The 22,811-nt window shown below is 28.2% G+C and overlaps 1 protein-coding gene across 3 annotated transcripts in view; it reads left to right on the top strand.

Annotated features, from left to right (window-relative positions):
* The window catches only part of LOC119681975 (zinc finger protein rotund), a 105,145-nt gene extending 82,560 nt beyond the window's left edge, over positions 1–22,585 (top strand). For 2 of the 3 annotated variants that reach the window (XM_038095298.1, XM_038095296.1), the window contains exons 6-7: positions 19,927–20,905; positions 22,130–22,585. In XM_038095298.1, the coding sequence (XP_037951226.1) occupies positions 19,927–20,905; positions 22,130–22,446 (1,296 nt within the window). In that variant the 3' untranslated portion in view covers positions 22,447–22,585. The remainder of the gene's footprint in view (positions 1–19,926; positions 20,906–22,129) is intronic. The other variant, XM_038095297.1, reaches the window with a different exon arrangement.
* The last annotated feature ends 226 nt before the right edge of the window (positions 22,586–22,811 follow it).

Genomic DNA, 22,811 nt, shown 5'->3' with positions numbered 1-22,811 from the left:
TTGCTTTGTTTTTTTTTTCAAAAGAAAAATTGAATTCTATTTTTTTAAATAATTATTAAAATGACGTAATTTCTTTGAAAATAAGACTTTAAAACTCCAAAACACACAAAAAAAAGATACATTTTCTTCTATTTCAATAAACGTAAAAAAAATTTCAAATGTCTACGAAAATTCACAATTATTACACATTAAATGCCATTACTTTCGAAATAGTTATAGTTTGAATTACAGTGAATAATATAAAACTACGGAACCAATAACAAATAATATAAATCAGAATAAAATGAAATAATTTCATTAAAATATTATCAGTAAATGAAATTAATAATTACAGTTTTTACTGACTAATAATTTTATATATACTTAATACATATAGTAAATAGAGCAATCAGAGTGAATTAAAAATATTTTGAATACAAAATTTTAAAATTGAAATTAATAATCAATTTAGTGTAGCATTTTGTATTAAACAGGGCGTATGAGTAACAATTTGTTACCATTCACAATACCTACCCACAATTTTTATTTTTTTGAATAAAATTGTTATATATGCCATATATATTATTGATAGTTTTAGCATCACACAGTCATTATTTGTGCAATCGAATTTTCTTAAAATTAATAAAGTAAATACACTGTGCATCATACTTGACATTTAAAAATTTACTCATCAGTCCTCCCAATTGTAACACAGAACACATATTTGTTTTTATATTCTCCAAACCGATACTCAGAATATACGGCTGTAGAAGTTCTTAATCAGAAATAATGTTAAAAATTACTTCTAACGTCGATCCTAAATTCTGATATGTAAAATTATTTGTGAACCTAACTTACACCCAACTAAAAATCGATAATACCTCATAGACCACATAATACCTCATAGACAATTATGTGTAGTTACAGTATCTCTCTGATATATATAGCCAATTTTTGAGTACAATAATGTTGATTTGTTTCAATTAACAGCTTGAAAAAATTGTATTTAAAGAGTAATAAAAATAATTATAATCTGAAATTATAAAATCTGATATAATCCCAAAATTTTAGAAGGCACCATAAATTTGCAAAAAATACAATCTGAATAACTTAACAAATTAGAAAGAAACTATAACGAAAGAAAATTTAATAGAAACAAAAATAGATAGTAAAGTAGATACCAAAATATATAGAAAAATAATGAAAAAATTATATAGAAAAATACGTAAAAAAAAATAAATAGAAACTTAGACAGAAAAATAAATAGAAAAATTGATAGCTAAATATATAGAAAAATATATAGAAAAATAAATAGAAAATTATATAGAAAATTATATAGAAGAAATAGAAAAAATATATAGTTAATACTGATTTGACTCTAAAACATCTTTTTTTAAGCTGAAACCTAACCTATATAACGTAATAGAGATCTCAACAAGTTTGTGAAATAGTCCAATATTTTTCAAATATTTAGTTCTGCTTTTTGTACAACAACTTATAAAATAGATTTTAATTTTAACGGAAGCTACTGCAGTATCCCTCTCCCCAGATAATTTTTTAAGTTTTGGAGACAGGTAATAGTTGCTGGAAGCCACGTCTAGGAAATACGTTGGGAAAACAAAGTACAAGACAACTCCTGTTATTTTACTAAAATTGGATAGGCTTTTGACATGATCGTGTACCCTAGTGAAAAATCGCACTATTTTTGTATTTTTTTTTAACTTATTTACTTCAAAACAATAATAACGTAATAATAATCGTTATTAATTGTAAATTTCTTCACAGGCTAATACAATATTATGCTATTCCCAAAATACAGAATTCCAAACCAGCTGACATTAACGTTTTTAATAACTTAAAGCGGCTCTCGTCAGTTGTTGTACATCTAATTAACTACCGAAGTGGAAAGTAATGGTAGATAAATATTCAAAACTGCATTATTCAAAACTGTATAAAATAATTCTATTATTGCACTTCTTATGAAACGCCTTTTTAGTACAAATGTTCTCACAAACTTGTTTTTATGCATCTTCCTGATATCTTTATGATATCAACTATAGTATCTTGTTAGAGTTCACTTGACAGTCACTCAAAACGACTGTTTTTGATATTTTTCTGTAAGATCCATCGAACTCGAGTACCCAGAGCATTACTAGTTGGGCTACCTTTTTTACTACTTTTCAAGTCATTAAAGATGCGTTGTATTTTCTCGCATTTAAGTATAATGTTTTATCATAATGATTTTGAGGACTATGATTCATAATTTAAGTATATAAAAATTTACGCAAAGACACTATAGTTCAGTTTAATTAAATTAAGGAAGTTCTAGTTTAATGCTATGGTCTTGTTCTTGTTCTAATTACACAAATTCTTATTTTTTATTTTTTTTGAGAATTACAACATAAACATCAAGTTATTATGAAATTTGGCTACGTATCATTTGGATATTTTCAAATAGTGTTTTTAGACATCATATAGATCTGTTAATGCAGACGTCAATTGTATTTTATTTCATAAACTTATTGTGAAACGAGATCTAAGAATGATTTTGAATTATTTATCGATTTCAAACAAGTTTTCTGTAGAATCAGCAAATCAATAATCAGCCAGACTCTACAAAGAACCTATATAGTACTAGAACCAACTACTACGTGCTGAAATAACTGATATCATTTGTAGTGGTGACTTTAATGAAAACATCAACAAGGAATGTGATTCAAATATTCGAAATATACTATTCTAAATATATTTTTGATATAATAAATATTTGAAACTAATTCTGATATCAGACAAGACCGACGCCTTATCAGCGGTACTGTTTGATTTGGAGTGTCATTACGCATTATCAAAAATAATTGAAGGCAATGAACATACTACCATACTAAATATATATACTTAGTTTTTATGAGAAGATAAATCATATTTAAGAAAAAATTATTACTACCAATTAATTAATGAGTATGATTATGAAAATTTATCAATTTTCAGTTACAAAAGAACATCGTCAACCTATAAAATCTTTTAATCCAAGTCCAAAAGTGTATTAAAGTGTGTATATCTCGCAGTTCAGTTCAACAATAATATTTATGCAAACATAATAAATTATATGCAGACTATAACATAAGTCTATTCTTATGGTTCTAGCTCTAATAAAAATCAAACTTTTAAGATTATATGAAATACTAGTAAATGCGATAGTTACTTAAAGATACGGAACTTGGTATTTTAAGGATCCTAAAGCTGATAAAGCGCATTGTTCTTAGAGAGGGGCCAAGTGAAGGGAAATCTAAAAAAATTCTATCAGCAAAAATAAAACAAGATTAAGATAAGTAGGCAATATGGTAACAAATTCAGAAAATATCGTAGTTCATGATTTCAGATATTTGTTTTTAATGGAATTGATTGGATTCGGTTTACTACTAACACTAAATAAGGTTAATGCATTAGTAAATAATTAATAGCATTTTTCTTTACTCACTGATCGCATTTACTGACAATGTAGTATCTAATATCTAGATTGGGCTATAATTAAGTTTATCCAGAGTTATAATTCAGTTTATTCATTTGACCTTTATTCATTTCACATGAGCAATCCATTGGCAGAGTCATCAGCTTTAGTTCTAATATTATAGTTCTTTGTATTTATTCTACAAAGCTTAGGATATCAGATACTGAATTTTATATTTTCAAAAACTAGTGTTTGTTTCCACATTTATATTACATCAGTTTTTTTTTAATTTATTAAAAGAATATATTTTATTAAAAGAATAGCAAAACTCTCTTATTTTACATGTTTAGCGATTATATTGGCATTTTCGATTGGTAAATCTGGATTCAATTTAAAAATACTTTCGATTTGTCAAATTTTGTTACCCCATCGAACATTTTTAAAGCAAGCTAAAACTTTTGTAGTAGTGTAAGTAGAAATTTATTTCAGAGTAATCAGAGAAATTTGCAGAGTAATCTTGCTACTCCAGCAAAATATATAGAGTCTTATAAAATAATCTCAGTGTTATACATTTCGCTCTAGATTTACTAATCGAAAATTAAAATGGCCCCAAAAGTAAACCTCGATTGAAAAAGATACCCCAGATTAACCAATCGAAAATTGTATAAGAAAATGAATCCAATTCCTTCATTTCACACTTTTAAAGTCAAAGGGAAATTTAAAATAAATGTCATTGTTACATATATTGATAAAATAAATCTGCAGAGAATGCCACATAATCCATTAGTCGGTTTGTAGGCATAAAAAGTTGCATACGGGCTTCGATTTCGATTATTCGATTAACTAAAAAACTGAGAAAGTAGTTCGTCTACTATGAGAAACATAAACGGACAAAAAAGGAGATGTAGAGACTGAGAAGAAGACAGAACTATGTCGTTATGATGAAAAATATAATATATATACCTACAAGTAGTTTACATGGTCTCCACCATTTCCTTAATCGAGTTACAAATATTTTAGTACAATTTATGTACGAACTTAATACATACTAGATATAGATAGATAGATCAACATAAATATATGAGTGGTACAAAAATTCTAAGTTAATAAGTTTTCTTGGAATAATACTGCCAGTAAATGCAGTTGGTTGTTGTGATATCAAAATAAATGATTAAAACATTTTTTTTTGAATTGTAAGTATATTATTATAGTATTTGATATTGCTATATTAACTGAAAACATTTCATATTGAATGATAGCAGATGCCAGCGACAGACTACTTCAATTGCTGATTTCGATATTGTAAAACGGATTCGTTGTAATAACACAATAATACAATAGCTTTTATTTGATTTTATATAGAACTGGTTCTGTCTGATGGGTGATGATTCCTCTGTAAAATTTGAGTTCGAATGGAGGAAATAGCAGCGCCCTGTTTTTATTTAAGCAAAAGTAACTATATACTTATAACTTAGACGGAACAAAAGCGCTTGATTTTTATATTGAATATAGTTTTTATGTCAAAAATCATTTAATTTTTCTGTATTGAATATATAACTTAGTACAAAAGTTATACCAACTCTTCAAAAATCCCAAAACTTAAGTTTTACATCCAGTATATATATACATATTTACATACATATACCTCAATATATTTTATATAATATTTTTTTAATGTATCCATTCTGTTTCTTTTAAATACTCGTTATATGCTTAATTACCATCCATTATATAATCGCTTCATTAATATAGGTTTAGAAACAAGAAATAGTTTCGGAACCACAACTTGGAAATGTAGAAAATGAACGATTAATTCCCTTCCCTTCTTCATTAAAATAGGTTTAGAAACAAGAAATAGTTTCGGAACATCAACTTGGAAAATGTAGAAAATGAACGATTAATTCCCTTCTCAATTCTTGAAATCTTACAATAGCATTTGTTCAGTAGACTAGACTAGACTAGACTAGACAATGCACCAGTCTTGATGGAATGTCAGTATTTTTTAACAGACCCAATAAGACTAGGTCTGTTCAATATTTTAATTTTTAATTCTTATTTATTCAGCATAGTCTCTTTGCAAGTCAACATTGCGCTAGAAGTATTAAGGGAATTTTCCGAAACATTTCTTATATTCATCAGGTGGAAATGCTTTAACCGAAATGATGTCAAAACGATTGCCTTTTAAAGAGAATCGTCAATTTCCATTTTTGGAACAGTCAAACGTCGCACTTGGTAAAATTAAATGAATACGATAGATATTTAATAACAACATTGTTTTCTTGACAAGAATTAAATGTTTCACTTTGGATATTCTGGAAGTGGTTAAAAATTCTGGTCCTCAATCGTTATAGAACTTCCAAATAATACGTATATGCTTTGTTCAACGCTTGACTTTTTTGAAATAATAATTTTTGTATCACAGAAAATGTTAAGTATTTTGCTGATAGTTAGATTTCTGGTAGTATAAAAAACACCACTCGTCGTCACTAGTTCAAATTATTGACATGCTTGACGATTTCTTGAGAAATTTCTAATACATCTTTCTTTCTACAGATCTTCTGTATGCCTTATATTCAAAATCTCAAAATTTAATAAGCTATGCATTTCGGTATCCCAGTTTACCTTTCGAAGAAGCACAGAATTCGCCTTAATTAATTTTTTAAACTTTTCAATGTTTTCTTCATTGCGAATAGTTTTTGACAACGGTGGTCAATAATCATTTTTAAAGTCCTCACGATTGTTACAGAATTACAAGGTTTACAAGGTTATCTGCTTTGAAGTGTTCTCAAATATGAATTAAATAATGCGAGTACTCAAAGAGTACAGTAGTCTTTAGACAGATGATAGATAACAAAAGCTTTTTTCCGTTTGATGCAACAACATTGAAAATATGTGTTCTGACTAGGTAGTTATAGAGCCGCCTAACACGTTATTATGTATTAACCTACACAAAACTCCTCTTCAGACGGTTAAACTTCACGTGCTTTTCTTTAATTTCGTACACTATAAGCCTTTTGAGAACTAATGTTTTGAGCACAGAACTTTTACAGTGTCAAGGTCTAATTTAAACAACTCAAGATCTTTTCCGATGCGGTAGTTCATATACACGCTCATAGAATCGAAGACATTATTAGAAACAACCTTTAAAACACTGTCAACATTATTTAAACATTATGTATGATGTTTTTCATTTTGCACTATTTCACTATTAAGCGCATTTCGCCCAAATATCCAAATAACTGAAAATACAAAAGTGACACAGAAGTTCGTTATATCCCATAATGTTGATAACACAAAAATAAGCAAAACACAAAACACATCTATGAAATATTGTCACCCTATAATATAAACAATTTCGCTGGTTCTTACCTAGCACCAGATTCATTGGTGTTGCATTTTTCCTAATCTGATGCGATGGCTCTACAATCACGAAACTAATGCAATGGCCCTATGAAGTTTAACCAACTACAGATTTTTGTTTCTCAAATGCTTACGATCTTTCGGCACCAATTAAAAAGTGCCAATAACCTAAAATATATTTCTCTAAAAACAATGGGGACCGTACACAAAGAAAACTTATTGTCCACTCAATTGTACTATTATATATAAATACGTATAAAAATATGTTTTTATCAGTGTCAACAGTTTTATCTTTGGTGTTCGCTAGCATTAATCTTACTAATGTAACAAACCTTTTAACAAACTTTCTTTATGTTTAGCGCAAGTGCTTGTTGATGCTTATATCTAGTATAATGTCTTTTTAGGAAACAGTTTACGTAAAAGAGCTCCCAGTTTAACGTGGTTTATGTTTTCGCACTAATATAGTAAAAATACCTATTTTGGATCTGCCCAACTGTAGTTAAAAGATAAATTTTTTGGGCCATTATGTCTTTAAACCTCTCATAGAAGTATCCAGTGCTAAGTTTAAGAATACCCCATTCTTTATCAGGCCTCGAAATGGTTCTAAATTTAGCAAACTTTTAAACTCCCATTAGTAGTAGGACCTAAGGGGGTTTGTTATTTAGACAAACTGCTACAGCAAACTATCCTAATAGTATTACTTATATCTTATTGAATGAAATACGATGAATTTCTAATAATACTCTGAAGTATCTTTCATATATAAAGAGGCATTAATATTTTACAATCTATAAAAATGTGTAACAAACTATTATACCATATATTGTAATAATATAATATATGCAATGTTTTTAATGAAATAAAACTCTATAGGAAAATTTAGATACATAACTTTTGTTTTTTTTTAATTTTTTTAAAAGTAGTCGTGAAAATTGCCCAACAGCCGGTACTGCGGCCAGAAGAGTCCTATTGTACCAGTAGATACATAACTTAATTAGATAATATATATAATCAAATATAATCGAATAGTTGATTAATCCAGATTAGATATTATAATCTAATCTCATATGTCTCATATTAAAGACACTCGTGCTTAAATATAACTGTGTTTATTCCAATATTCGTTACTTTTTTATATGGTATGTGCGTCTAGTAATCGTCATAGCAAAGAATAATATTCCTTAAGAAATAATAACGGCTACTTAATTCTGACAAGAATAAGATAATAGAAAGTTCTTGCGTCTTAAAAATTGTCAGAGTTCAAGGTATAGATCTTATTTCACTGAAATATTTAAAAGAAGATTGTTCAGTAAAAAATTAAACATGAAAATGATGCCAATTGAATGAAAAGAATCTACTTGCATTTTTTTTTTGTACTTCACAAAATGTCTTTATGGAATCGCTTTTAGTTAAAGAATATAACAATAAGTTTTTGGAATCTTAAAAACTAATAACATTACATTATAAATTATTTTATATATTCATACTGCAATGAATTATAAAATTAATTGTAAATTATTTTAAGGGGCCTCTAAATAAGTAGTAAAGTTACCAGATATCAGGGCGCATAAGTTGAATCTACTGACATTTGATTCGAAAACATTTGCCTGGTGAGACAACTGCAATATAGTGCTAGGAACATTAACACAATGAGTCAACTTTAGTCGCATTTTTGATAAAATTTTTCTGAGTTTCTGATTCGTCTACAAGTTGTATGATCTTTCCAACAGCTTATGAATGTATATCACAAATAGTATCTATTCATAATCAAAAGAGTTCAGAAATTTTGTAACCAATATTTTAATAATTTTTTTCCCTTTTTTTATATCATTCAACCTAAAACTGGTTACTAAAAAACTGTGACTTAATTTAATATAATGAGTAGGAGTAATCCAAGCATTAGCACTTGTTCATATTATGAAATTTGATATCCTGTGAAGATTTCTCCCACGAAGTAATTTTTTAAGCTCATATAAAGAATTTTAATTTACTTTAGATTCGCCTTGTAGTTTGGAACAGATGTGCATCAAATCATATTTTTCGAAAAATGATTATTAACCACGTTAAGGGATACTTTGGCATAATGAAGCTCGAACCTTTTGGCAATGAACAACAGAGATCAGTAAATCAAAGACTAGCGCGCGGTTAAGACGAACTTTTTCATAAAAACGGTTAATAAAAGTTAATATTTGCATACTTTTTTTTTAATTATCGCAGTGTTTGTGCTTGCGAGAGCGCTTAATATAATTATTAATTAATAATAGTGCAAATAAAATGAAAAAATTAATATTTTATGAAATTTTAATAATTAATTTAATCAAATAAAAACAATATAACCATTTTGACTAAAATATAAAAAAACATTACCAACAATTAAAGAAAAAAAATATTTCTACAATTAATTGAAAAATTTTAACCACTAAATGTTAATTAGTTATGCACTCATACCAATGTTCCAACTGCACATAATATAGAAAAAAAAACGTAAAAAAATCATAAAAAATAAAAAAAACTATTATTATATTTAAAAATCACTTCTGGGAGTAACAGTGACTACCTTTATGTACTCTGCACAGTGTCCTGGCAAACGCTTACCACAAGTGCATATAATAACTCATTAATTTAGTATATATGTATAAATTTCTATATAAATGATTGCATTCTATTGTACATGGATTAATTAATTATGTTTTAACAAATAAATATATGTGCATATTAGTTTTGAGTAGAGCCGAGGGGTGTTAAACTAAGGTGGGAAAAGATATTAAAAAATTTATTTGAGATTAACTCAACAAATAGTTACACTAACACCCAATGATAATTACAAAATATAGTACATATATTTCATATATTCATTTATATACATTTATTTGTTCAGTGAAGCATGTAACAATAAAAAAAAAATAAAAAATTAGTTATCGAATTTGCGTTTATGCAGATAAGTACTCATCATGTTGAAGTACTCTAACAGTTCAGCTATAGTAAGCCTCTAATCCATAGAGTTAATTTTAAAAAACGAAAAAAATTAAAAGAAAAATTAATTTTAACAGATTTGATATTAATAAATTAAAATTAAAATTTTAATTGTCGAAGGTATTAAAATTATATGATGTTTTTTAGTTAAGTGAACCTAACAAAATTAAGGAAGGTATTCACTCAGACCATCTGAATCAAATTTGCGATATAAAAAAAAATACGAGTAGTAAGGCAAACTATAAATAGATAAATGGACTGATGCCAGTGACAGCTCAGGCCCCATATGAAGAAGAGAACACAGAAGAGTTTCAAGCCACTAGTTGACTGTAAGAGTTTCCAATACCAAAAGTAGTAGGACAAGCCATTAACAGTTAAAAGAATAGATGGTCCCACAGGCAATGGGACCGCCTGTGATACCAAAGAAGTTTTTCAAACCACTACTTACCTGTAAAAGTATCCAACAGCAAATATAGTAGGGCACACCTTAGATAGGTAAAAAGATAGATGCCAGTAATAGCTTAGACGCCTTATGATACGATATAAGACTTAAAAACTAATTAAATACTGTAAGAGCTTCCAATAGCGATACAGTTATTTTGAATAATAGTGGATAGATATAGTTTGGAGAGTGTCAGATCGTGACAGAACAACATTTTCGTTTCCTTTTTAAGTGTATTTTGTTAAGTGTATTAAATGTGTATTATTGTATTAAATCGTCCTCCTAGCACATCAAGTCACTACTTTCATCACACTCCACGAACCAGCCATGCTAAAGAGATGGTTCGCCTGTACAAGTATGTTAACGTGTTCTTCTCAGCAATACAAAGCAAAGATTGTTGGAAGGTTATCTAATGGCCTACATTTTTATCTTAACAATACAGTTCTGTGTAAAGAAACAAAAATTCTATTTTGCTTAAAAGCGAATGAGATCACAAGATGTATTCGCTGTGATTGTTTGGCTTTGATCTGGATCCTGATTGAGAGCAGATTGGAATTGGAAGTTCCTATCCCTATTTAACGTTAAGATATTCTTATTAGCTGACATTTTACAGTCGACATAAAGTATATTATTTAATATTATATTATTCATGCTTATAGGAAAAAGTTTTAACTATGTACTATCAAAAATCATGACCCTTAATTAAGAAGATACCATAACAAAAACAAAAATCAACAAAAAAAAAACAAAAAAAGCTTTTAGTGTCTTAGTGAACTTTTCACTATATAATATATAAATATATTATATAAGATATTACTGTACTGATAGCGATTTATAGGACTTAGATGAGAGAGAATGAATGAGAGGGAAGAAACAGGACACATGAAACAGTTGTCATTGAAGCATTTTACAATAATACAGGTCTTCGTTATATTAATTTATGGATAGTGACACAATAACATATGTCATGCAAAAACTAAGACTAAGCTCATGGAGTAGTGATACATGAACGCTTCGTATATAAGGTAAACACAAAAGAAGTTGGCCAAGGAGAATATAGATCAACGTGATTAAAAAATATTTTAAGAGCAATGCGAGTATACAGTTAAGGAAGAAATAGCAGCAGGAAATTGGGATGACTAGAGGAAGTTTATTTTATAGGTCGAGGTCATTTTTATACTGTTAAACGTCATGAATGATACTGATGATGAAGTAATCAAAACCATTGTATAAATATAAAAGCAACTATATAAATAACAGAATAGCTTAACAACCATATGAATTACTACATTCCACAATATAGGCGATAGAACAAAGAGGATGACGTATCGTAATTCTGATGATGACTCTCAAGGAAAGTCAAAATATAGAGTGTAATAAAAAATATTAAACGTTTAATTATTTAACAAGAAGGAAACTACAGCTATATAAAAACTATATAAAAAAAACCCTTTTATAACAACTAATTTTAATCCCTAATTATACTCAAGTATGGCATGGGCCTTTAGCATTAGCACTTTTTCATTATTTTTTTTCATCTATTTAAATAGATTCTTACTATTTTTTATGAACTATGGTTTTGGTTATATCTTATATGAATTTATGTTGTATATAAATATACAACTAACTTTAGTGAGATATTCAATTATTTTTTTATTTATTTTGTATGCATATTGAACTAATTTTAAATAATATTTTCTTAATCAAAGAAGTGATTATCGCATTCTACAACATCCTTCCAAATTCTATAATAGAATGTTTATATATGTGTCGATCTCAACACTTATTTGTTTAAATTTTGCCGGGATTTAGGTCGTATTGTTAAAAATTATATTTTTATATAATAACTTATATTATATAAAAACGAACTTAAGATTAAGTTCGTGATTAAAAAATATCACAGTTTTTAACTTATGTGTATATTTATTCAACAATTATTTAGGCTGAATATTGCTTTGTAGACCATCTTCAGTGTTATTTCTTCGTTTTAAATATCACAAATAAATTAACTTCTCTAATACTTAGACTTTTAAATACGAACTTTTAAACTAAGACATATTTTCTCTAAAAGCTAATATTATTATTATTATTTTTCTTATAATCTTCTTCTTCTTATTTGGCACTACAGTCCAGTATGAACATCTACTTCGATCTTGTACAGTTGTTTTCCAATTCAGAACTCCGAGGTTTCTGGCGTCCTTGTACACGTTTTCCTTCCATCTCAGCTTCAGTCTGCCGCTATGCTTAGTTGTCATCGGCTAAGCTTTAAATATATAGGCCGGATTTTTTTCAGTTCCCATTCTTACAACGTGAGCTGCCCATTGCAGTCTTTGTGCTTTGACAAATCTTACTATGTTTTCATTTTTAACCAGGTTATCAATTTCGCTGTTCTTCTGAATGTCTCGTCATCCATTTGAATAAGGCCATATACTTTGCGAACTATCTTTCTTTCAAAGATCTGCAGCGCCTCTTCGTCAGCCCGAGCGGACTTTATAGATTTTATAGATTTATAGAATACTGTAGTTTTCAAAAAAGCGTTATTATGCTTGTGAAGTTTATGAAGTTTTATGAGCTTTTCGAAAATCTAGCTATTTTTATATGTATGATTAAAAACATTATATACGTTACATACATATACACATGTTACATAAATTCGTAACATTATTTATACGCCAAAAATGTATTGCCAACGTTTATTAAATGTGGTAGAACGTTTGTTTTATAAAATGGAATCCAACCCATTGTATATATGCAAATATATGTATATTTATTTAATAAAAAAAAGCACATTCTAATCAAGGAAAAAATGTTTAAATTCAAATATTTTGACCTAAAAATATGCACTTTTACAAAACATTTCAAATGCAATAACCTAATTCGCCTGCAGACATTTTTTATTTCAAATTCTAATACAATTTACTCTAAAAATATATATATGCGCCAAGGTCATTGCCAACATAAAATATATCAAAATTTTCGTTTTCTAACAAAAAGCACAATATATGAATAAACACAAAAAACATTCTAAAAAAAATCTTAGAAATGAATAAATTTTTTATATAATATGCGGACTTTCACCTGTCAGTTTAGTGAAATGGTGAAATGGTTGTCTGGCCGACGCAAAACACAGTTTCACATAAACGAAAAGCACACACACAGAGGCACTCAGCTTCGCGTAAGCACACAAAATGGCGTATAGAAAAAATTCTAATCGAACAGCTGTGGTTCTTTTTTGTGCAAATTCAATGAAATATTTTTTTTATATAAATTTTTCCCCCTACAATTTCGCGGCGCAAATATCAAAAACAATAAAAAAATTTCTAAACTAAAATGACAGCTAAAAAACAACGACAAACGATCAAACTAAAGCCAGACATTGGAAAATATAAAGAAAAAACAAAATGGCGCATGAAAAAGTAATGAAAACATTTAAAAACAAAAAAAAAAAAAATAACAAAAGAATATTTCAATTTTGTTTAGAAAAAAACAGAAATGAAAATTGTTATTTTTATGTTGCGTTTTGCTTTGTTGACCTATTGGCGGCTTATCCAGGAAAACAATAGTTAAAAGGCATAAAAGGAAAAAGAGGATGTAGATTCGAAAAGGATTTGATATTGTAGCAAGCAAAAAGCGAAAATAAAATTAGTTAAATTTTTTATAGTAAAAAAACCTTTAATAATAGAAAAACTTATAAATAAAATTAGTCATAATTTGCAGTTTTATTCTTTGTTGGAAGTTTTTTGTTTTTTCAAGAGGAACTTTTGTGGTGAATCGGATGTATGATGGGAACGTTTTAATTAGTTTTAGTTTATTTCGTATTTGCTTTTTATTGTCTTTATGTAAAATAAAGCTTAAATTGGTTTTATGAGCAGTGGAGAATGTTATGGTTGCACTAGAAATTAGTTTATAAATATCTTTTAAGGACATTCTATGTAGCCTTTGCTGTTAATGGTTGTAATATTAATCCAAGATGGTCTTTGTTTTTTAAACGAGTGTACATTATCCTTTGAAACATAACCATAAAATATAAAAAAAAACAAATGTATATATGTACAACAAAACGCATAAACTGGCTTGATTCTTGCAAGTCTTGCACTGTGAAAGACGAATTGTAAATAAGTAAACAAAAACGTTATGCATAACATATATATTTTCTGAACCACACCACACAAATCTCGTTTACGTCCCAAATTATATGCATCAAAACACAAAGAAATTAAAACCATTGTTATTAAAAGGTTTCTCAGAACAATAAGATATATCTTAAACAACAGCTGGTTAAGATATACTGTTTAAAGGTGCAAAACGCTAGAAGTCAGTGACATAATCAGATTTAAAAATAGTCATTGAAATAAATAAACAAAAAAATGATATTTCATATTTTCTCTCAAATAATTTAGCAGTTCTTTTTTAATAAATTATTATTACTCTGCAGTTTTCTACTATTACTGCAGAGATCTTCAATAGAAAACAGTAGTTTAAAAAGAACAATCAAGAGTAAAACAATATCTCAAAAACCTAAGTATGGTACTCATTGCTAAAGAAAGCTAAAATATAAAAATATTATCCCTAAGAAAGAGACAAATGTCAATGGAATGTGAATTTTTAGAAATTAATTTCTTAAATTTCTCTCTTTAACGTTAGGGGTAATCGGACTTGCTTTATAGCTCGGTAAAGCGAAAAAATTATATGTGTATTTATTTTTGTAAAATTACCGAGTTAAAGAACTACCGAGCAATATGATATTTTTCTTGGTATTCGACAAGACATCACTTTATTTTTATTATTTTGAAATTTTACACAAATTTAGTAGTAGTTAACAAATAATATGTAAAGAAATAATGGTAGAAATACAAAACAAGTTTTAATTTAAAATCAAATCTATTTTATTCCAATTTTTTGCTTTAAAAATTATTTAAAGTAAGAATAATTACTAAGCAGTGATCTGCGAAAATATCGCGACTTAAGATTTTCAAAAATACTTAGATTTATTCATAAAAGAAATATTAGTTTCGAAATTATTTTAAATGTTTTCAAAAACATATATAAAAAAAATAAATTTATATTGATTAATATTAAAATTATAACTATATAAAATATAATTGAAGAAATAAATTTATAATCAACTATAAGCAAATAATAAATAATAATAAATTTACTTAACTATAAGCAAATAATATCTTATCTTATCTTAGCTTCACTAACATTTATATTAACTATATAAATTCTATATCTAACATCTTATTTTTTTCAACTATGTTAATTTCATATTTGTTATACACTTTTTTAATGTAAAATTGCAGTTTAACAGAAAAAATTACCAGTTAAACATATAACATAGTTAAGCGCGTGTGGGAGATTAGCAAAAAAAATAGAGAAATAGGAAATTTGAAACAGAGAATAGAAAAACGATCTCAGAAAGTTAATATTAGTATACTTTCATTAAAAAATGTATTAATCTGTTTAAAACTTAAAAACTGGGGAAGTCTACCACTACAAAAACAACTCATGACTAGTATGTGGCAAGAATGAAAGAATATTTATATGAATATGATATTTTATAAAACTGGTATGTTTTGTACAGATATGTATGAATTTCTGTTAATGTCACACAAACAAAATCTGTTGAGTCAAAAGAGTATGGAATGCAATTATATGAGTGCAAACTTATGTTACACACCCTTGATGATCCTTTTGGAAATAAACGTTGAAAATTTAAAAATCCATCTGACATATTATTAAAAAATAGAAAAAATTTTAATATTTTTGCTAATTATACTCACTATTTTTATTTTAATTCAAATACTGAAGACACATCAAATAGTTTACATAAAGAAAAAGTGTGAATTCTGATTAAAATATGCATCACACGCAACGCTGTGATCAGTTCAGAAATTATGTTAATAACAGATTTTCTTATATGAACTTTTTTTATGTTTAATTTAATACAACAGAATTTTTAACAAATTGTTTTATATCATAATCTGTTTTTCTAAGCAAACATTTCTTAAAAACAATTTATTTTTGTTTTCGAAATTGTTTTTTATAAATTCCAAATTAATAATAAATATCTACGTGACAAACACTTACCCTTAAAAAACAACAACTGCAATCAATTGAACAGTTTCAAAGACAGATGAGAAAGTCGGTACAAAGAAACATAAAAAAATTTTGTTTCAATATTGCCAGGGCATTAAAACATATATTTTTCATATTAAAATTAAAAACTATATTAATTAAAAGTAACAAATAAATTAGTTTAATAACTTTTTAATCACAATTCACACAATTAAAACACATAAAAACCAATTAAAAAACCTAAAAAGAAACATTTGACCCCCGCCGATTGTCGCACATTCTATACTAATTCATACTTTATTATGCGTGTTTACAAATACGCTTTGCTTTCGTTCAAAAATTTCGTATAAATTTTAAAACGGGTTGCATTAATAACGGCTTTTAAGTAAAGAAATTTAAAAAATTGCCGTTAACTTATCTTGCATATTGCAGGGTTGCATTTTTGATTATGAAAATATGTAAACAATATTAAAAAGCATAAAAGAAATTTTTTTACTATTTTATTAATTACGTATATATAATTATTTCATTAATTTCATTACTAATAAGAAATACACGTAACTTTTAATGTTACCTCATGTCAATAAATCAAAAAAAAAAAAAGAATCTCATGTTTCATGTTAATAAATGTTATTCATATGTTTTTTAAATGAAAAAAAACAATGTGTTATTATTACACAATTTTAGTATTAAATTTCTTGTTAATAATTTTAATACTAATAAATCTGGAAAAAAAAATATTATACATAAAGTTTAAATGCGTATTTTGGCACTTGAAGTTCATTATTTGCTATAACAGTTCTGATCTGATCTATATAAGAAATGATAGATTACTAATTTACATCAATATAAATAGATATCATACAATAAATACTAATACTATATAAAAAATATTCGCCGATTTTTGGTACATTTATAAACAAAATTTTCCATTCGAAAATTTAAATATATTTTTTATATAAAAAAATTTAAATATATTACAAATATATAATACACATCCTATTTTATCTCTTAAAAATTAATTTTAATAAAATTTATGTTGGTCATTATTGTTTATTGCTCCTGCTATTTCTCGGGTGCCTTCATAATTGTATCATTGTAGAATTTCCGTGCTTTATCAATGAAAAACTTTATCAAGTGATTTTCAGCGGTTGTTTGGTCTGGCAATTTTTTACCATTTACCGCAGAACGACAAAAATGGTAGATAGCACAAGGCCCGGGCTATACGGTAAATGTGTGTTCCAACTTTCTTAACAAAGTCCCGCAAATTAACACGATTGTTTTTCGGTTCTCCAATTTTAGTCGCTTTACCAATAGATCGAATAAGCTGTTGCTCAAGACTGGAGGAGTTCGTAATAAAAATTTTTCTACCAATCCCACAGAAAATATTACTATATTTGCCGTCAATCTAGACTTCAATCCAGAAATCGTTTGTAGAGGGTTAACGGTTGTACACAATGGTCATTTTCATTGGATAGTATAGTATTTAATACAATAATTGTTAATGATTTGCTTTAAAAATAATTCGATTTCATTGCGTTGCAGCAGTGCTTCTCTGATGGTAAGTCGGTCAATCAAATTTATTTCCGTTAATTCATACAGTGCTCAAACGCAGAGTGACATTATGTAGTTTACGCTTTTCAAATAATTCCAAACTGTTATCTGGGTGATGTTTAATGTCTCCACTATTTCCTGACAGCTTGCATATCAGGTTTGCTCTACCAGTTGCAAAATTTTATTAACTTTATTACTAGCCTTTGACCGACCAGAGCGAGGTGCATCTTAGACATAAAAATTTCCGAAACGGAATCAAGAAAATCATTTCTGGGTCCACTGTATCGTCATCGTAATCAACAAAAATTATTTGCCTCATTTTTGCGACATTTTTTTTATTTGTTATCGTAATAAAGCATTATGTACTGGTTTATTTCAGATATTTCACACAATTTTAAATCAATATAATTTTTTACATGAAAGACGAAAGTATTCATAAAAAATATAGCGTGACTTTTCCCACAAGTTCGCTTGACACAATCGGATTGCCAGATATTATGGGTACCAATATTATCTAGTGACAAAGAACAGCAGATACTTTTGATATAATATAATACTTAGTAGTGCTTTAATTTTTGAAGTTGAAATTTATTTTTTTCAGCGTAAATAATTTAGCACACTTTTATAATGGGAAATTATTAAATACATTTCAAATACATACATTCAATGAGTATTCTCTTGTATTATTAATTGATTTAGTCGACAATTAAAGATAAAGAAATAAAGATATATTTAAATAAGAAAACATATAAATTCTTAAGAACGCAGTGGTATTGAAGATTAGAACGCTTTGGATAATTTCAAAATACTACCTGGAAATGTTAAAACTCATTTTTTATAAAAGTTCGATTTGATATATTGTTATTTATTTTTTAATATTCTGTTTATGAAAGTAATGACCTTATTATTTTAAAAAAAATTTGTATACACACTGTATTCCCTTAGAAAACGCATAAATAACATATTACAAATAATCATATTAAATCTTAATTAATTGTTTTAGTTAATAAATAAAATACATCAAAGATAATTAAACTGAACTTGTTCTCCAATAAAATTAAATAAAACAAAAATTCAAAAATGTGAAGTGCAAAATAAAGCAAATATACAATAAAAATCAAATAAAAATTAATTAAAAAACTACAACTAAAAACTGTTATTAAAAAGTGATCAAAAATAACTAAATAAAAATGGAAGGACGTCTTATTGAATATCGCCCTATTGGTGGAGGCTTAGATTATCATCATAACTCTCCGCTCATTGGAGAAATACCACCAGCAGGTGGAGACTACTCGCATGCTGTGCATCGTTCCATCGATCAATTGCGAAATAGTCTAAATGAACGTGTAGCACTGGGACCTTTAAGTGTATTCTCTAATTCTTCGGATTTACGCTCTTCTGTTTTATCATACAGTAACCAACAACAGCAACATCAGCAGCAACATAATCAACAACACCAACCGCAACATCAAAATGTTGGACAATATCATTTGCAACCAGCTGCTAATGCTGCTGCTGCTAATACTGCAGTGCAACAACAGCAATTACAACAAAATCAACAACAGAAATCTAGCACAATAGCAGCAGCGATTATTTCCTTGGACACAAATCGTGTTAATGACGTTGGTAGCACCAGTGATGCAAGTAATATCAAACCAGTTGATACAAATGCTGTTGTTAGTTCCTCGGGTTCTACACAAGGTCCCGGACGTGGTCGAAAATCACGCGTTTACACGAACACCAATCAACATATAATTGTTACCAGCAATAGCGTTGATCACGCACGTCATTTGAGCCACAATGACAGTAGTGCCACATCGACCAATGGTATTTCATCATCAACTAGCTCACCACATCATATGCTACATGCCGGTGATGTTAAGGATCCGAAGGTAGTATATTAAGAAGTGATCTACTTCTGTTGAAATAGTGTTCTTCAATTATTGTCCTATAAAAATGTTGACAAATCTATTACTTCACATAAAATTCTTTTAATGTATATCTATATAACATACACATATATATTTTTATAAATCTTATTATAAAATTTGTTTCTAAATAATTTAAACTATTAATTTTTAATTATTTACAGATCTTCAGTTCCAAAGCAGATTTGCAGTTACACACACAGATTCACATGCGCGAAGCAAAACCCTACAAATGTACACAATGTTCCAAGGCATTCGCCAACTCTTCGTATTTATCCCAACATACTCGCATACATTTGGGAATCAAACCCTATCGTTGTGAGATTTGTCAGCGTAAATTCACTCAACTCTCACATTTACAACAACACATACGCACACATACCGGCGATAAGCCCTACAAATGTAGACATCCTGGTTGTCAGAAGGCTTTTTCACAACTTTCAAACTTACAATCTCATTCGCGTTGCCACCAAACAGACAAACCATTTAAATGCAACTCATGCTATAAATGTTTCTCAGATGAACCATCACTTTTGGAGCATATACCCAAGCACAAAGAGTCCAAACACCTTAAGACCCATATATGCCAATATTGTGGTAAGTCGTATACGCAAGAAACATATCTCACTAAACACATGCAAAAACATTCCGAACGCACCGATAAGCGACCACCAATTGTGGCCACTAATTCCAGTAATGGTGCTGGCAATGGAAACAATATGCCGACTGTAGGCAGTGCAGGTTCAAATGCTACAAATAGCAATGGTAATATATATAATGATCAGTTGCAAAGTAATTTTTTAAAATCAGGTTTAACAATAGTTTCTATAGCACCCACCGAACATTCCTATTGGCCGAAAGTTAGTCCAGACTCGGCAGCTAATATGACTGATGTAATGCATCAGCAACAGCAACAACATCATCACCACCAACAGCATACCAATCAACCGCAACAGCACGCACCACCACCACATCATCAACAACAACAACAGCAGCAACAACAACCACCTCAACAACAGCATATGGATTTCCCACCAGTAAATACCCATCAAACGTCAGTGGCTGCTAATGGACATGCTAATGGACATCCAGATTTGCATGGTACCCATCATCGGATGTCTGACAATGGAAGAGAAGACATAGGTGAGTTTAATTGGGAAAAAAATTTATATAATTTTTGTGTATGATTACATTGATTATATCGATTACATTGAAAAATATAAAGTAACGATGACGGCTTTTTGAATTCTCTGGATAGTTTTTACTGTATAAAGACAGCATAAACAAAATGCTTTCAATATTTAAAAGGTGTCTCTGTAAAAACATAAAAATTTTGGTATTATAAATGTAACACTTTCTATAAAAAGTAAGCTGGGAGATTATGAGATAGAGAAATACTTAGGGAGATAATGGTGTATAAATTCATTAAATTAATATATAAAAGTTTGAAAATAGTTATAGTATTTATAGTTAATTATACTCAATATAGCGATATAGAGTTTCGAGCGCTTTAAATTTATAATAGATAATAGTATTAGAATCGGAATTAAAATATCATCATATTTATATATGCGCATAGATATGCTGCTATAAAATGTTTTCGGTCTTGGATTTATATATCCAAATTAATCCAAAACTACATAAACCTCATATCTGAGTAAAATGATACCATTAATTTGAAACCAATCATGACACAATTAGTATATGATAATCTTATACAACTATATCCGTGATCAGACATGTTCATCACAAACTATAAGCCATGTTAATGCTTCCATTAAATCAACTAACATATATTAATAGAGAGTAAAATTGTTCAAGTGCACTGACTCAACTAGCTTCAACATAATAGTAATATTCTCATTCGTGAATACACATTAATCCAAATTTCCTTAAACTCAGATAAATAACTACTACGTTACAACAGAATATGTATCCCTTAACTACTAGTTTTCAAGGATGGAAAAAGATTGGGTAAATCTGAGTAAACCATTTTACTTTATGTATACTGGAATTATAAGGAAAGGAGTTCAACATATTTATCTAGCTATTATCGAACTTAAAAAGAACTGAAAACTTGAACTGAAATGAATTATAAGATGTACCAATAACTTTAATCTATATTAAAATCAATGACGTGCATTTTCTTAGGGATTGCACAATGTATCTTATAGCTTTATAGCTATCTTATAGCTTTTATCATTTAGTTCTGATAACATTTTGCATAATTTTAGTAGATAGAGAATATCTGCGGTCTCTTTCCCAACATCTATTCAGCTAATATATTAGATACAACATATTATATACTGTAGATATAATAATGACATTACTTAGTTTTCATAGTAAATATTTTCTTCTATTTCACAGTTTCTACACCATCAACAATTGGACCTTACGACGCTGCTAGCATTACGAAGACCACCAGTAATTCAGCATTTACGCCAATCAATTCTATGCCACCGCATTTGAATACTCTTAGCCATCACCCAATGGCGCAACGTCCTTATCTTTATGATGCTATCAGCTTTCAAAACAAAAATGTCAATCAAAACAATGCCAATGCATTTCCTAATCAATTGATATCCTTGCATCAAATACGTAATTATGCACATCAGCCCGCTGGCTTAATGGCTGGAGAACATCTCTTGGGTGTTAGTGTTGGACCCGGCAAAGACAAAGGATAGCTATACTTCTAAATTTAAATACAAAGATTTGGTATTTAAAGCTGAAAGCAACAGAACAAGAATATTTTACTATTTAAAAATAATAGCAAGCATTTTAAGGTACTTATTTTAGTTAGTCTGTAGTTAGAGAGGTCGTATTATGTATAATTTAGTTCTTATTGTAATATTAATATAAATACAGTATGATATGATGTAAGTTTGCTGTCGATTTTAAGCATTAATTGCTAAGTATTTCAGAGAGGTTATAGTATTGTATCTTCAATTTTATTTTTTATATACATTATATTTTATATTTATATTATATTACTAAGGCTCAAGCATTAGGTCTGTAAAGTAAACTTTTTGTAATAACCGTCCACTATGTT

The sequence above is a fragment of the Teleopsis dalmanni genome, chromosome 2 (assembly GCF_002237135.1).
Source record: "Teleopsis dalmanni isolate 2A chromosome 2, ASM223713v2, whole genome shotgun sequence".
In the NCBI taxonomy this organism is placed as follows: Eukaryota; Metazoa; Arthropoda; class Insecta; order Diptera; family Diopsidae; genus Teleopsis; species Teleopsis dalmanni.
The sequence above is the reverse complement of the archived record's forward strand: the minus strand, read 5'-3'. Positions and strand labels throughout refer to the sequence as shown.